Below are 16,270 nucleotides of genomic sequence, written 5' to 3'. Positions count from 1 at the left end.
TTTCACTTCTTTGTATCATTTTTCTTTGGCTAGTCAAGGGATCCATCCTCTGGCACCAGGGTGCTGCAGAGATAGGTAATGAGAACTGTGGCAAAGCAGCAACACATTTCTGTAGTAAAGGCCAACAATACTTATTTTATGTCTACCAAATGCTGAAGGTAACTTAGACCAGGATGGTAACATAATAATTTCTGTTATGAATAGTTGCTGATGTGCTCTAGAATGTATAGAAAATAATTTTAAACCAACATTACCTGAGCTGTTTTTTTGAGAAACATAACAATGGTAACAAATTTTTGTGTCCAAGTGACTATTTCCAGAGATGGACAATGCTTAATCCTATAACTGACAGCCAGGCCTCAAACACTGGTGTCTCTTCTATGGTATTTTGAACATAAAATAAGACATTAATTCTTCCATTTATACCTCCAGAGGTAAGAAAGCAAAAACCTAGGAAAATGAAAAACTCATAGAGTTTTATATACATCATAATGGCATGCAGACTTAGATAAAACTTTTTCAATGTGTATTACAGGTTTTTTTTTGTTTGTTTGTTTTTACTTTTCCAGGTAGGTAACAATGTTCCTTCAAAAAGTACGTACATGATTGAGTAATTTTCTGAGTATAAAACGACATTTACACAAAGAGACTGTGCTCTGCTTTACAGATATTTTGCAGATGTCCATATATTTATCTATACTTTTCCTGATCATTTTGTCAAAATTTTAGATAAGAAAAATTAAAGAATGGAGAAATAAAATTGCTCCTCTGTGACTGAATTCATTTTCTTGGGGATTACCAGTGATCTGGAAGTGAAAGTGACCTTATTTGCCATGTTGCTACTTGTTTATTACATTAATCTTCTGGGAAATCTTGGGATGATAATTTTGATTAGAATGGATCCCCAGCTTCAAACACCAGTGTTCTTTTTCCTCAGCTACCTTTCCTTGTGTGACGTCTGCTATTTCACAGGAATTGGGTCCAAGATGCTGGTTGACCTTTTGGCCAAGAACAAACCAACCCCCTTCTATGGCTGTGCCCTACAGTTCTTGATTGCCTGTACCTTTTGCAGATTCTGAGTGTCTCCTGCTGGCAGTGATGGCCTATGACTGGTACAAGGCCATTAGCACCCCCTTGCTTTATGAGGTCATCATGTCCAGTAGGGTGTGCTCCCTGCTCAAGGCTGAGGTTTACATGATGGGGATGGTAGATGTTCTGATACACACAACATTAGCATTCCACTTATGCTTTTGTGAGTCAAATGAGATTAACCACTTCTTTTGTGACTTACCTCCACTCTACCTTCTTTCCTGCTCTGATACACAGGTCAATGAATTGACAGTATTTATTGTTTTTGGAGTTATTGAATTGAGCTCGATTTCAGGAGTTCTTGTCTCTTATTGTTATATCATTCCTGTAATCTCAAAGATCCATTATGCTGAGGGGAGGTTCAAAGCTTTCTCCACCTGCACCTCCCACCTAACTGCTGTGGCAGTTTTCCAGGGGACTCTGCTTTTCATGTACTTTAGGCGAAGTTCAATCTACTCTTTAGATCAAGACAAAATGACCTCATTTTTTTACACCCTTATGATTCCAATGTTAAATTCTCTGATTTATATCATATGGGACAAGGATGTGAAAAATGTCCTAGGAAAACAAAAATGAAAGATAACTTCAAAGATTTATATCACACACATACACACACATATAGTAATTACTTTTGCAAAATTATACGGTATAACACATGAGAAATATAATTTTATCAAATTATTTAATAAATGAGTAGATATACTAAAGTTCAGCTATAGGAAATTGTTTCACTTTTCAAAAATTATCATGCTTCATTATATGTCTTGACCTTATCTATGAAACTTTTCCTGTGCAAAACTTCCTGGCTCTTCAAATTCTATCATATTTTTTGTGTATATCCATTTATTCAAACATTATTATTTCAAGTATATTAATATTTATCAACTATGTAATTATTCTTTCCCTGCCTCTAAGTGCTTTACATTTCTTGAAAAACTGATTAGTTTGTATAAAAAAGAACCTTATAATCTAGATGAATAAAGAAACAATTATTAACTAACGACACATACAATTCATAATAAAGTTTAAGACTTTCATTAATTGAAAAAAAAAAAAACAACTTTGGGCTAAAAATCTAGGAACAAATGTCAAAACACAGTGTGCAGAAGAAATGTTTTCTTGAATGGAGATATTAATTGTCAGATTGAAAAATAAATTTGGGAAGGAAATGATTTTAGGAAGATGATTTGACACTTACAGAGGTCTTGAGTTGAGCAGCTGTATACCTTTTTAGGGAATTTCCAGTGGCTCAGTGGTAAACAATCTGCCTGCCAATGCAGGAGACTTGGATTCAATCCTTGTGTCAGATAGAGCCCCTGGAGTAGGAAATAGCAACTTGCTCCGGTATTCCTGCTTGGAAAGTTCCATGTACAGAGGAGACTGGCAGACTGTTGTCCCTGGGGTCGCAAAGAGTTGAATGTGACTAAACACCCACACGCACACATACACACACCTTTTTAGAATTAAGAAATCCAAAACTGAAAGCAATTTAAAATGCCTTGGTAAATTGCATAGTTTTCTTTAATAATTAGCTATCAACTCCTTCCCTTCTTCATTCTGATTAAATGTTCCTTTTTATAGTTCATAGACAACCATTTCCTTCAATCATTCTATTTTATATCGTCCTGTTTGTGAAATTATGGCCTACAGTATGAGATTGTGAAAAATCTTTGCTAAAGGATTCTGCATTCCATCTGTATTATCAAAAGCACTTATCTAATGTTTGGGACACAAATGGAGAAAGAGAGAGAGAGAATGAAGCAAAGAAAAAGGAAGGAATAAAAAGAGTAGATAATATTTTTGAGTGTTTATTAGACATCAATAATTAACAAAATAAAAATTAACTGAAGATATTGTATGTGGCTTGAATACATATATATATAATACATTTTAACAAAGAATATAAAATGGCTGTGAATACTATGGTGCTGATCTATAAAGAAGATACATATCACACTAGAAGTAAAGAGCATTCATCTGTGTACATTCTTAATGTGTATCTATTTTGTGGGTTTCTGCTCTAGAATCTGATGCTAAAGCACTGAATCAGCATGTCTAAACAATACAGATGTATTTGAAGAAACATGTAAAATTCATGTAATTATTGATTACAGTTTCAAAGTTAAAAAACCACTGTTTCTTAGATTTTTCTATCTTTGTAGAGTGTCTTTGTGCAAAAACATTTCAGAATGAGATTAAAGCCCAAGAAGATTCTCTGGCTTCCACAGGGGGCATTTGTGAGAAACTGACCTCCTACACAGAATCATACTGGAAAGAACTTATGAAGATTTTTTTTTTAATAAAAGACTTCAGGGGTTTTCACCTGTGCTATGTTTTCTCAATTTACACACAATATTTTCAAACTGTTATTTATGAGCAGAAACATAGTAGAAATCATTTTTTGAGATATATTGTCCAAGAAAAATGAAGTGTTGGTGGATTGTTGTTAATTTAGAGAATATAAATGTGTGATCTGGTAAGGTAATCTCTCTCTTTTTGACTGCCCTGTATCAGAGCATCTAAAGATTCATTTGATCTACATACTAGCTGTTATTATGAGGTCTAGTGGATGTGAACTAAAGGTAAGAATATTTTAAGTCCTATAAATGGAATTATAAAATTAAAATAGACTTATTCAATTATCTGTGGGCCTCCCATCCCAATTTACCAGTATCTCCCTGGAAGGAACTTGCACACATAGATATACCTCAGCTTTTGTGACTAACCGAGGGATATGGTAAAGAATCTGTCTGGAATATGGGAGACCTGGGTTTGATCCCTGGGTCAGAAAAATCCCTTGGAGAAGGGAATGGCTACCCACTTCAGTATTCTTGTCTGGAGAATTTCATGGACATAGGTTCCTTGTGGATTACAGTCCATGAGGTCACAAAGAGTCTGACACGACTGAGTGACTAACACCTTAAGGGTCGACATGTCTCCAGATTATCTGACTCTGACAGACAGTAAGACCTTCACTGAAGAATGTCACAGAAAATTTAAACCATATCAAATATCTGGTCCCATCACTTCATGAGAAAAAGATGGGGAAACAGTGGAAACAGTGTCAGACTATTTTGGGGGGGCTCCAAAACCACTGCTGATGGTGACTGCAGCCATGAAATTAAAAGTCGCTTACTCCTTGGAAGAAAAGTTATGACCAACCTAGATAGCATATTCAAAAGCAGAGACATTACTTTGCCAACAAAGGTCCATCTAGTCAAGGCTATGGTTTTCCCAATGGTCATGTATCGGTGTGAGAGTTGGACTGTGAAGAAAGCTGAGCACTGAAGAATTGATGCTTTTGAACTGTGGTGTTGGAGAGGACTCTTGAGAGTCCCTTGGACTGCAAGGAAATCCAACCAGTCCATTTTAAAGGAGATCAGTCCTAGGTGTTCTTTAGAAGGACTGATGCTAAAGCTGAAACTCCAGTACTTTGGGCACCTCATGGGAAAAGTTGAATCATTGGAAAAGACTCTGATGCTAGGCAGGATTGGGGGCAGGAGGAGAAGGGGACAACATAGGATGAGATGGCTGGATGGCATCACCGACTCGATGGACGTGAGTTTGAGTGAACTCCAGGAGATGGAGATGGACAGGGAGGCCTCAGTTCAGTTCAGTTCAGTTTAGTTGCTCAGTCGTGTCTGACTCTTTGCAACCCCATGAATTGCAACACGCCAGGCCTCCCTGTCCATCAGAAACTCCCAGAGTTCACTCAAACTCATGTCCATCGAGTCATTGATGCCATCCAGCCATCTCATCCTCTGTCGCCCCCTTCTCCTCCTGCACCTTATCCTTCCCAGCATTAGAGTCTTTTCCAATGAGTCAACTCTTTGCATGAGGTGGCCAAAGTACTGGAGTTTCAGCTTTAGCATCATTCCTTCCAAAGAACACCCAGAACTGATCTCCTCTAGAATGGACTGGTTGGATTTCCTTGCACAATGCTTCCATGTTGGCTCAGAAGTTGAAAAATCTCCCTGAAATGCAGGAAACCCAGGTTTAATCCCTGGGTCAGGAAGATCCCCTGGAGAAGGCAATGGCTACCCACTCCATTATTCTTTCCTGGAGACTTCCATGGACAGAAGAACCTGGCAGGCTACAGTCCATGGGGTGGCAAAGAGTCAGACATGACTGAACAACTCACAGTTTCACTTTTCATTCACCCACAACACACACCATTTTATAGCACACACACACACATGATATACAGCTATTTTTTTGACATTGAACTGAACAAAAACTAAGAGATCAAACAGCCAATATATGACTCTAAATTTATGGTCTAGTGAATTGACTATATAATTTGAGTCATCATTTCTACAAGAAGGTTTAATCAACACTATATAATAGATCACATTTCTTTTGGAAATATATATCTTCAACCAAATTGTATTAAGTGATTCATTAATTTCCTGACACTCTCTTTCACATCTTTGTTCCTGAGGCTACAGATCAGAGGGTTCAGCATGGGACTCATGACTGTATAAAACACAGAAACTACTTTGACCATGAGCCATGAGTTTTTGGAGCTGGGTACACAGTAAAGGAACAGGACAGTCCCATGAAACATGGTGATGGTGGTCAGATGGGAGGCACAAGTAGAGAAGGCTTTTCGGTAAATCCCACCTGAGGGCATTTTTATGACAGTGGCAAAATTGGAAATATAAGTAGTGAGGATAATTACCAGGCTGCTCACCTCATTGAATATGGCCATAGCAAAAGAGAGCACTTGGCTGATGAAGGGGTCAGAGCAAGAGACGGAGACAATGGCAGAGTGCTCACAGAGAAAATATATTTATGATGTTAGACCCAGAGGATAATGTCTGGAGAGAACAGGTAAGTACCAGGGAGGTGACTACACCCCACATGTAGTGACAGGCCACTAACGATGCACAGAGCTCTGGGTACATGACCACTGTGTACAGTAGAGGCTTACAAATGGCCACAAATCAGTCATAGGCCATCACTGCCAACATGAATGCCTCTACAACTGCAAACATACAAGCCAAGAAGAATTGCATGATGCACCCCGTGAAAGAGATGTTTCTTTCTTCCACAATCAAATTCTCCAAGAGTTTGCGTGTAACTGTGGTGGAATACCAGAAATCAACAAACTACAAGTGACTGAGAAAAAAGTACATGGGGGTGTGGAGTTTGGGACTGATCCTGATGATGGTGATCATGCCCAGGTTCCCCACCACAATGACTGCATAGATGGTGAGAAAAACCAGGAACAAGGGGAGCTGGAGGTCGAAACATTTTGAGAAGCCCAAGAGGGTGAACGTGACCCTGGCACTCTGATTTCCTTCAGCAAACCACGTATTGTTGTTGGAGAAAATCTGAGACAGTGATAATAAAATGATAACAATGATAATGATGACAATCCATGGATATTACATTTATTGTGTGGCAGGCATTGTGTTAAAATATTGGTACATTAGTTTTGACCACTAAATAAAATTTTGAATTTCAAAACAACCAGTCTCATATTTTGCAAAAGGAAATGGAAGCATATATGAGTTAAGACACTTGTTTGAATTAACACAGCCTGCTAGTGATGAGTTAGGTTTGAAGTTGATCATGAGTGACAGAAATTGAATTTAGTGTAGAGTGAGAGAGAAATATTTTCTATAGTGTTGTAGGAAAACATGGTTTTCATAGTTCCATCATTCTGAAGGTCTGTGCTGTTTAGTGGGAGTAACATAACAATAAATGAAAACCTAACACTCAATTAAAAAAAAAAAAAGCAGGAGTAATATTTTTAGAGGCCGTAGTACTTCTATCATTATGTTCAAACTGAAGATCATCGAAAAGGAAGAGGTCATGAGTCACCACAAGAATTTTCACATTTTGGAAAACATAAATGAACATTACAGGAAATAAAGCTCTATCTTCAAGTTTTCCAAAGATTCCAGTTTGATGCTGAAATTATCGGCTTTGTGTCAGTGCAGTGACCTGGTGAAGCAATGATGCCGCGTTATAGTTTGTAGCACCCTCACTATTGTTTTCTTTCCTGTTTGATTGTTTATCGTTTTTCTCACATAGTGCCACTGATGCTTTCAATATAGTCTTTTAAATTCTTTGATCAATATCTCTTAACTTGCTATCAATATTTTTAATAAATTTATTAAGAACATTATAGCATTAAATGCTTATAGAAAATCTGAATTACAGAGTAACTGAAAATATATTTTGCTCAACTCTTTCACATTCTATCCTGTTTCTCAAGAAAATCAGAGAATACAGTAATAAACAGAAGTGGTTGCATTATCACTCTCAAAATTTCTGGTGACAGGAATATTGAGTTTGATTAAAACTAAAGATGATAATCTTGCTTTGAGTCATATAATCATTATTTGTAAACATTATTTTGAGAAAGCAAAAGCATCTGTACTGGTAGGCAGTTTATAACAACAGAAATATATTTATTTAGCAAAGATTTTTAAATAAGTTAACCAATAACAAGCACATATCTGAAATATTCATTAATAAATATACTATTAGTTCGACTCTCATAAACACAGATGCAATTTTAGTTTTATATGACCATGTGAAGGGAGAAATAATTCATTATTTCTTGAATAGCTTTATGGTACTTTTGACACTCAAAAAATGTATTTCTGATATGCAGAAAAGGGAATGGGTGGGAAGTGAAAAAGAGTTAGTGACAGACTGACACAATGAAAGAAGCAAGGAGTTGGAAACACAGATTTAAATTCAGTTTCAAGCTTTGGCATTTACTATATGATCTTTGGTGAATCACTTAGATTTTATGAGCCTCAGCTTCTTTATCAGTAATAATGACATGATAATATATATTTTATAGGTGTATAAGTATTAAGTTAGGAAATGACATTAATATAATTAGCCCAAAGTCTGACAGTTATTTGGTTCAAAATATATAGGTTTTCCCACCCTCATCCATTTTAATTCTTAATACTCTGAATAATTGGTATTATTTTTAAACACATATTATTTTAAACAATCTAAGAAACAGATCAAGGTTCAAAGTTGGCAGCAACAAAACTGCAGGAACAATTTGTGATGTCAAAGAGTAGCTCAACTCTTTTTCTGAATTGCTTCTTGGCCCTGTTCATGTTAATTCATCGATCTCCATCCTTCATTAAATTGTCTCTGTTTCCCCTGTGTTTTCTCATTATTATCTGACTCTTATTAATCATCCCTTTTTAATCTCATGGTCACCTAGGCTCAGCCAACTTCCCCGTGATGCTGCTAACCTGCACTGTGAGAAAATCAGTTTCTTCTTTTTTTGATTGCTGTGGTTATTATGACAGTTTCTGACTCTTAAAAACTTTAATTTCTCCCTACTAACTAATTTATCAAATCTAAATTTCTCTGCTCCAGTTTTACCTAAACCCTTATCATAGCTATATTCTCTAGTTTTCAACCTTCTCTGCTCATGTCAGTAATCTCAGAATATAATGCCTGTAATTTCCTCTTTTTTTTTTACATACTGATGAAGCACTTGAACAATATATAAAGCATTTCATGAAAATTACTATCACGAGGACACTTTTCGTTTTCACTTCAGCCATATTTTCCACACCCTTGACATACCTGCAGACATTACTGTCAGAAAAATGGGATTGTATATTATGGTGTTTATTATTATTTTATACTTATGATTCTTATCTTCTTTTGACTCAATTTTAAGGTGTTGAGGAATCACCAGGCATTATAATATTCTTTTTAAAAATTTCATTGGGACTACTCTGCTAAGCACAGTGTGGATATCATCAGAGCAAAAATCAGGAGGATACCCCAGTGGAGGGGGAGGTTATCAAAGCTCACCCCTCAGGGAAATGGACTCAGGAGGCATTATCACACAAAGACTGACAAAGAGTGTCCAATGCTTTAAGGTTTCAGGATCTCAGAGTTCCCCAAAGGAGAGAAAGGAAAGAAGATAGATCATCCCACCTGAAACCAACTCACCCGAAGATCCCATTTCTACTGTTAATTGTCTCCAGGGCAGTTCCCACTTAGAATTCAAACATCATGTAAAACATTAAGGAGCTAATCAATATAGCAGGAGCCCACAAAAATTTAATGTGACTGGAATATACTTCTTTCTTAATATCCAGAAAAACTCAGAGAAAGGAAGAAGCAGAGAGATTTGGAAGCTGAATCTGATTTCTATGGACAAAATGTAGAGCTTATGTATGCTTCCATGACCTTAGGGATTTAAACCCCAGAGAATTTCTTGAGCTACTTGTTTTTATATCACATATCAAGAAATTATCTTGAATGCTTTTTTATGCAAAATGGTAGTTTTTTTTTTTTTTTTGAATCACTGGAGATGACACCTCAAATAGTCTATTTCATGAATTTCTTTTAAAAATAATTATAAAAAATACATGAACTGAATAAGAAAACTTGATGACTACAGTAAAACCCAAAACGAAAGATAAATAAGCTAAAATGAAACCTTTCAGAGATATTAACTGCTATTATATATATTTACTGTGCGATTTTTCTTTCCCATTCTGTGTATGAAGTGCATGTGTTTTGAGATGTATAAGCAATATACCTTGGTCTCTGATTTTGTTGCTTAACCTAAGTAAATATTATTGTCTTCAGAAACAGTGATGTTCTTTGCTGAAACTAAATTGTGTTTTCTTCTAAAAATAAGCAATGCACACTTCCTAGCTTATATTAATACAATTAAATAATACAGCCTCTTAAAAATTGCAAATGCATTTTGGAAACATGTTTAAGTCTCTAAAACCTCGGATTGTCAATCAATCTACTGGTTCTACTACAGTACAAAATTAGACCACTGACTTGCCTGGAGGTTCGGTGGTTTAAAAAAAAAATTCATCTGCAGTGCAGGAGACGTAGGTTCTATCCTTGCCTGGAGTTGGGAATAACACTTGGTGAAGGAAATGGCCACCCACTCCAGTATTCTTGCCTGGGATATCTGTTGGACAGAGGAGCCTGGTGGGATGCAGTCTATAGATACACAAAAGATTTGGACACAATTTAGAGACTAAACAGTAGCAATGAATGCTTCCCCTAGGCTCCTGACAACCTAACACTTGCCAAACTCTACCAGGAAGCCATAACACACTAAAGGCTGTTTCCCACCAGGAACAGAATTTTTGTACACAGTATGGTGTTGATCCAAAATCCCACAAGTCTGCATGGTTATTCTCTCACTGAGATAGGCTTGAGTTCCACAATACATCTTCCTCCCATTGCTGACACCTCTGTACTCTGGACTAACTTTGGAGCCAGTATCTACACCTTAGTCACCCAGAGCTAGCAACCTTGTTGGATATTAGTTTTCCATGCTGCACAACAAATTGCCACCAACTTCGAGGCTTAAACTGCTATCACAGTTTCTGTAGCATAATAGTCTTGGAAGTGCCTGTGTAACTTCATAAGATACTGGTAAACTATTTTCAAAGTTATTTAACCCTGTACTCTTATCTGAAATGCATAAGCATTTAACTTGCTACACATTTTCACCAGTATTTGAAACTCTTATTCATTTTAGCTATTCTAAATGGAGTACAGTAGTTTCTCCTTGTGGTTTAAGTTTTAATTTTAAAAAGAATGTCATTGATGACTAGCTATACTTGCTATTTTTTCATGTGTTTCTTTGTGTGTTCTCTTTTGTCAAATGTGTGCTCAGATAGTTCATCAAAACTTTAAGTAGGCTTTTTTCTTGTATTGAGTATAAAGACTTCCTCTGTATGTTTTACGTTGAAATCATTTATCAAATATAAGTTTTGCAAATACTTACTCACAATCTATGGCTTGTATTTTCACTTTATTAATGGTGTCATTTATGCTTAAGAAACTTTTACCAAACATTTTTAATGGCAATGAAGCTCCTTTTATTGTTTTTTAAAGATCCATCCTTTTTATGTTCATTCAAAGAATTATCATCATAACTTTTGAAATATTTTTTCTGTTTTATGCTAAATATTTTTCAGTTTTCATTTTTATGTTTACATCTATGATTCATTCATCTATGATTCCTTGGAAAGAAAGCTATGGCAATCCTAGACAGTGTATTAAAAAGCAGAGGCATCACTTGTTGAAAAAGGTCCATATAGTCAAAGTTATGTTTTTTTCCAATAGTCATGTATAGATGTGAGTGTTGGACCATAAAGGAGGCTGAGTGCCAAATTGTTGCTGTCAAATTGTGGTGCTGGAGAAAACTCTTGAGAGTCCCTTGAACAGCAAGGACACCAAACCAGGTCAGTCCTACAGGAGATCAACCCTGAATTCTCATTGGAAGGACTGAGGCTGAAGCTGAAGCTCCAACAGTTTGGCCACCAGTTGAGAAGAGTTGACTCATTGGAAAAGACTCTGATGCTGGGAAAGGTTGAGGGCAGGCAGAGAAGTGGGCAACAGAGGATGAGATAGTTGGATAGCTTCACTGACTTAATGGACATGAGTATGAGCAAATTCTGTGATATAGTGAAGAAGAGATTGCTGTCATGCATGCCTAAACACTTTAGTCTAAGACAATACTTGGTCATTGTATGATTGGAATAATTGTGTTGTTGATTGGTTACTCATATTTTATTGTTACTGTGTGTTTGATTGATTAGTTCTTGGAGTCCATGTTGCCCTCCTGTCTAATTTTCCCAGACTTGTGTTTTTAAGAGTATGTCATAAACAGTTTTATGCCTTCTTTGTATGAAGCTTGAACTTTCTCCTTAATCATTTTTCTTATGATGTACATGCCAACTGGCCAAAGTAGGAAAAAATAGCTTATTTCATGATATACCCATAAACTTTTAATACATTTGAATTCACTCAAAAATAATTTATAAATACTACAAAAAGCAGTCATTAAAAAAAATTTGATTTACATATGGTTAACAGCTGTTTTCAGAGAAGGCAATGGCACCCCACTCCAGTACTCTTGCCTGGAAAATCCCATGGATGCAGGAGCCTGGTAGGCTGCAGTCCATGGGGTCGATAAGAGTCGGACACAATTGAGTGACTTCACTTTCACTTTTCACTTTCATGCATTGGAGAAGGAAATGACAACCCACTCCAGTGTTCTTGCCTGGAGAATCCCAGGGACGGGAGAGCCTGGTGGGCTGCTGTCTATGGGGTCGCACAGAGTCGGACACGACTGAAGCGACTTAGCAGCAGCAGCAGCACAGCTATTTTACTAAACGTTGATGTATGCAAAAATCAGTAATCATCAATAAAATTCTATCCTGCCATAGATATATTAACTTAAAGCTTTATATTTATCAAAAGATTTGAATCATCAATTATATCACAAGAACTGAGCAATCTGTAGCATAGGATATCAATTTTTTTCAGAAATAAAATAATGAATTTAAAAATATTATGTGGAGTGACAAAGTGGTTTTGTGAAAACTAACCTTGTGAATGTATTTGTTACTGCTTTGTTCCTCAAGCTGTAGGTCAAGGGGTTCAGCATAGGAATCGCTACTGTGTAAAACACAGAAGTCACTTTGACTGTGAGCCAAGAAGTTTTTGGATTAGGAATGCAGTAAAGGAAAAGGATGGTTCCATGGAAGATGCTGATGGCTGTCAGGTGGGAAGCACAGGTGGAAAAGGTTTTCCAGTGCTCACTTGCAGAAAGCATCCTCATAACAGTGATAAAAATGAATATATAGAACATCAGAATAATCACCAGGCTGCTTGCCTCATTAAATATGGCAATAATAAAACTTAACATCTGACTGATATAGGGATCTGAGCAGAAGACAGAAACAATTACAGAATGGTCACAGATAAAATTATTTATGGGGCTAGACTTGCAATAGGATAATGCAAAAAGGAAATATGTGAGTGTCATGGAGCACACTACACCGCATGAGTAAGACCCAGCCACCAAGAGAGCACAACACTTCAGAGACATCGCAGAGGTAGAGAGCAAAGGGTTTCAAACTGCCACAAAGTGGGCATAGGCCATTGCTGCTAACATGAAAGTTTCTGCTACACCAAATAGGCAAGTGAAACAAAATTGCACAATGCAATCAAAGAAAGAGTTGGTTCTGTCCTCCACAATCAAATTCTCAAACAGTTTGGGTGTAACTACAGTAGAAAAACAGAAATCAACAAAGGACAAGTGACTAAGGAAAAAGTACATGATCGTGTAGAGTTTTGAATTGACCTTGATGATTATGATCATGCCTAAATTCCCCACCACAGTGACTGTGTAGATAGACAAGAAAACAAGGAAAAGTGGGACCCAGAGTTCTGGATATTCTGAGAAAACCAGGAGAATAAGTGTGGGTATGGTATTCTGATTTCCTTCTGATAGCAGCATGATTCCTGTTGAACAAAGGGCCAAGCATTATTCCTAAAAAATAGAAATGAATAAAACAGAGAAACAGAGAAGGCAGAAGTTTCATATGTCTCTATGGAGTTGGTATATATTCCCCAGGTATGGTCCTCAAACCAGCAGCAGCAGGGACACCTAAGAATATGTTAGGGATGCAAATTCTAAACTACCATCTCCAACTTCCTGAATCAAAAACTCTGGAATGTAGCCCACAATTTGTGATTTATCCAACCCTCCAGGTGATTTCTGATGCATGATAAATTATGAGAACCACTAAAATACAGACTATTCATGCTATCATTTAAAATCCAGCCCTTAGTATTTTTAATATACAACTGAAATATAAATTTGGAACACAAAAGAAATTGGAAATCTCAAAATTTTGAGATGCCAAAAAGAAGAAGAGTACTGTGTTATGTTTCTAACAGTTACACTAAGGATCAAGGAGATCACATGATGTGTAAAAGTGACATATAAATCTTAGTATAATATTTTTATATTCTAGTCATATTAAAGAATTAAGCACCCACAAAGTTTGTAAACTGGCATAAATCTTAAGTTGTAACTAGTTCATGCCTTCTATCTTGTGCTTAAATTAATTATGGTATCCTATTCATGAAATAATCATGTACCTTCCGTCAAAGCCTCCATTAAGTTTACACTGCCTTCTGGGATAATGTTTGGGTTTTTATATTGGCATTTATATTGACATTTCATTCATTAATTGATTCTAATTAACTTACATTAATTATTTGTAAATGTAATTTTAGATCATCTATTTTAATATAAAAGAATTCCGCAGTTGCTTAATGGTAAAGAATCCACCTTCAATGTAGGAGACACAGGAGACACAGGTTCGATTCCTGGGTGGGGAAGATTCCCTGGTGAAGGAAATGGCAACCCACCCCAGTATTGCTGTGGTCCTCCCTGATGCCTGAGTCAGTAAATAATCCACCTGCAATACAGGAGACCACCTGCAATGCAGCAGAACTGAGTTCAATCCTTAGGTCAGGAAGATCCCCTGGAGGAGATGGCAACCCACTCCAGTATGACTTAGCAGCTAAACCTTTTCGATATATATCTAAAATTACAAGTGAGTGTTAGTTGCTTTCTCAAGTATGACTCTGAGAAACCATGGACTGTAGGCCACCAGCTTTCTCTGTGATTCTCTAGGTAAGAATACTGGAGTGGATTGTCATTCCCTTCTCCAGGGGATATTCCCAACTCAGAGACCAAAGCCAGGTCTACTGCAGACAGATCCTTTACTGTCTCAGCCACCAATATATAACATAAAGTATATATAATGTTACAAGAAACAAAGTGATAAAATTTATATTTATAAATTATATATCACTTCAGTTCAGTTCAGTCGCTCAGTTGTATCTGACTCTTTGCAATCCCATGAATCACAGCACGCCAGGCCTCCCTGTCCATTACCATCTCCCGGAATTGACTCAGACTAACGTCCATCAAGTCCACGATGCCATCCATCCATCTCATCCTCAGTCGTCCTCTTCTCCTCCTGCCCCCAATCCCTCCCAGCATCAGAGTATTTTCCAATGAATCAACTCTTCACATGAGGTGGCCAAAGAACTGGAGTTTCAGCTTTACCATCGTTTCTTCCAAAGTAATCCCAAGGTTGATCTCATTCAGAATGGACTGGTTGGATCTCCTTGCAGTTCAAGGGACTCTCAAGAGTCTTCTCCAACACCACAGTTCAAAAGTATCAATTATTCAGCGCTCAGCCTTTTTCATAGTCCAACTCTCACATCCATACATGACCACAGGAAAACCCATAGCCTTGAGTAGACGGTCCTTAGTAGGCAAAGTAATGTCTCTGCTTTTGAACATACTATTTAGGTTGGTCATAACTTTTCTTCCAAAGAGTAAACATCTTTTAATTTCATGGCTGCAGTCACCATCTGCAGTGATTTTGGAGCCCCCCAAAAATAAAGTCTGTCACTGTTTCTACTGTTTCCCCATCTATTTCCCATGAAGTGATGGGACCAGATGCCATGAACTTCATTTCCTGAATGTTGAGCTTTAAGCCAACTTTTTCACTCTCCTCTTTCACTTTCATCAAGAGGCTTTTTAGCTCCTCTTCAATTTCTGCCATAAGGGTGGTGACATCTGCATAGCTGAGGTTATTGATATTTCTCCCAGCATTCTTGATTCTAGCTTGCATTTCTTCCAGTCCAGCATTTCTCATGATGTACTCCGCATATAAATTAAATAACCACTGTGACAGTATACAGCCTTGACGTACTCCTTTTCTTATTTGGAACCAGTCTGTTGTTCCATGTCCAGTCTAACTGTTGCTTCCTGACCTGAATACAGATTTCTCAAGAGGCAGGTTAGGTGGTCTGGTATTCCCATCTGTTTCAGAATTTTCCACAGTTTATTGTGATCCACACAGTCAAAGGCTTTGGCATAGTCAATAAAGCAGAAATAGATGTTTTTTTCTGGAACTCTCTTGCTTTTTCCATGATCCAGCAGATGTTGGCAATTTGATCTCTGGTTCCTCTGCCATTTCTAAAACCAGCTTGAACATCAGGAAGTTCACAGTTCAAGCATTGCTGAAGCGTGGCTTGGAGAATTTTGAGCATTACTTTACTAGCATGTGAGATGAGTGCAATTGTGTGTTAGTTTGAGCATTCTTTGGCATTGCCTTTCTTTGGGATTGGAATGAAAATGGACATTTTCCAGTCCTGTGACCACTGCTGAGTTTTCCAAATTTGCTGGCATATTGAGTGCAGCACTTTCACAGCATCATCTTTCAGGATTTGAAACAGCTCAACTGGAATTCCATCACTTCCACTATCTTTGTTCATAGTGATGCTTTCTAAGGCCCACTTGACTTCACATTCCAAGATGTCTGGC

The 16,270-nt window shown here is 37.1% G+C and overlaps 1 protein-coding gene and 2 pseudogenes across 1 annotated transcript; 1 reads left to right on the top strand and 2 right to left on the bottom strand.

Annotated features, from left to right (window-relative positions):
• Positions 1–746: 746 nt before the first annotated feature.
• On the top strand, positions 747–1,730 carry LOC120877813 (annotated as a pseudogene).
• Positions 1,731–5,464: 3,734 nt separating this feature from the next.
• On the bottom strand, positions 5,465–8,642 carry LOC120878259 (annotated as a pseudogene).
• Positions 8,643–12,424: 3,782 nt separating this feature from the next.
• LOC120878258 (olfactory receptor 5D13-like) lies at positions 12,425–13,375 on the bottom strand. Its single transcript, XM_040260938.1, is given in 1 exon segment — positions 12,425–13,375. A coding segment is annotated over 1 exon segment (951 nt).
• Positions 13,376–16,270: the final 2,895 nt, after the last annotated feature.

This window comes from Oryx dammah, unplaced genomic scaffold, assembly GCF_014754425.2.
Source record: "Oryx dammah isolate SB20612 unplaced genomic scaffold, SCBI_Odam_1.1 HiC_scaffold_18, whole genome shotgun sequence".
NCBI classification, from domain to species: domain Eukaryota; kingdom Metazoa; phylum Chordata; class Mammalia; order Artiodactyla; family Bovidae; genus Oryx; species Oryx dammah.
This window is presented reverse-complemented; position numbering and strand designations above follow the sequence as displayed.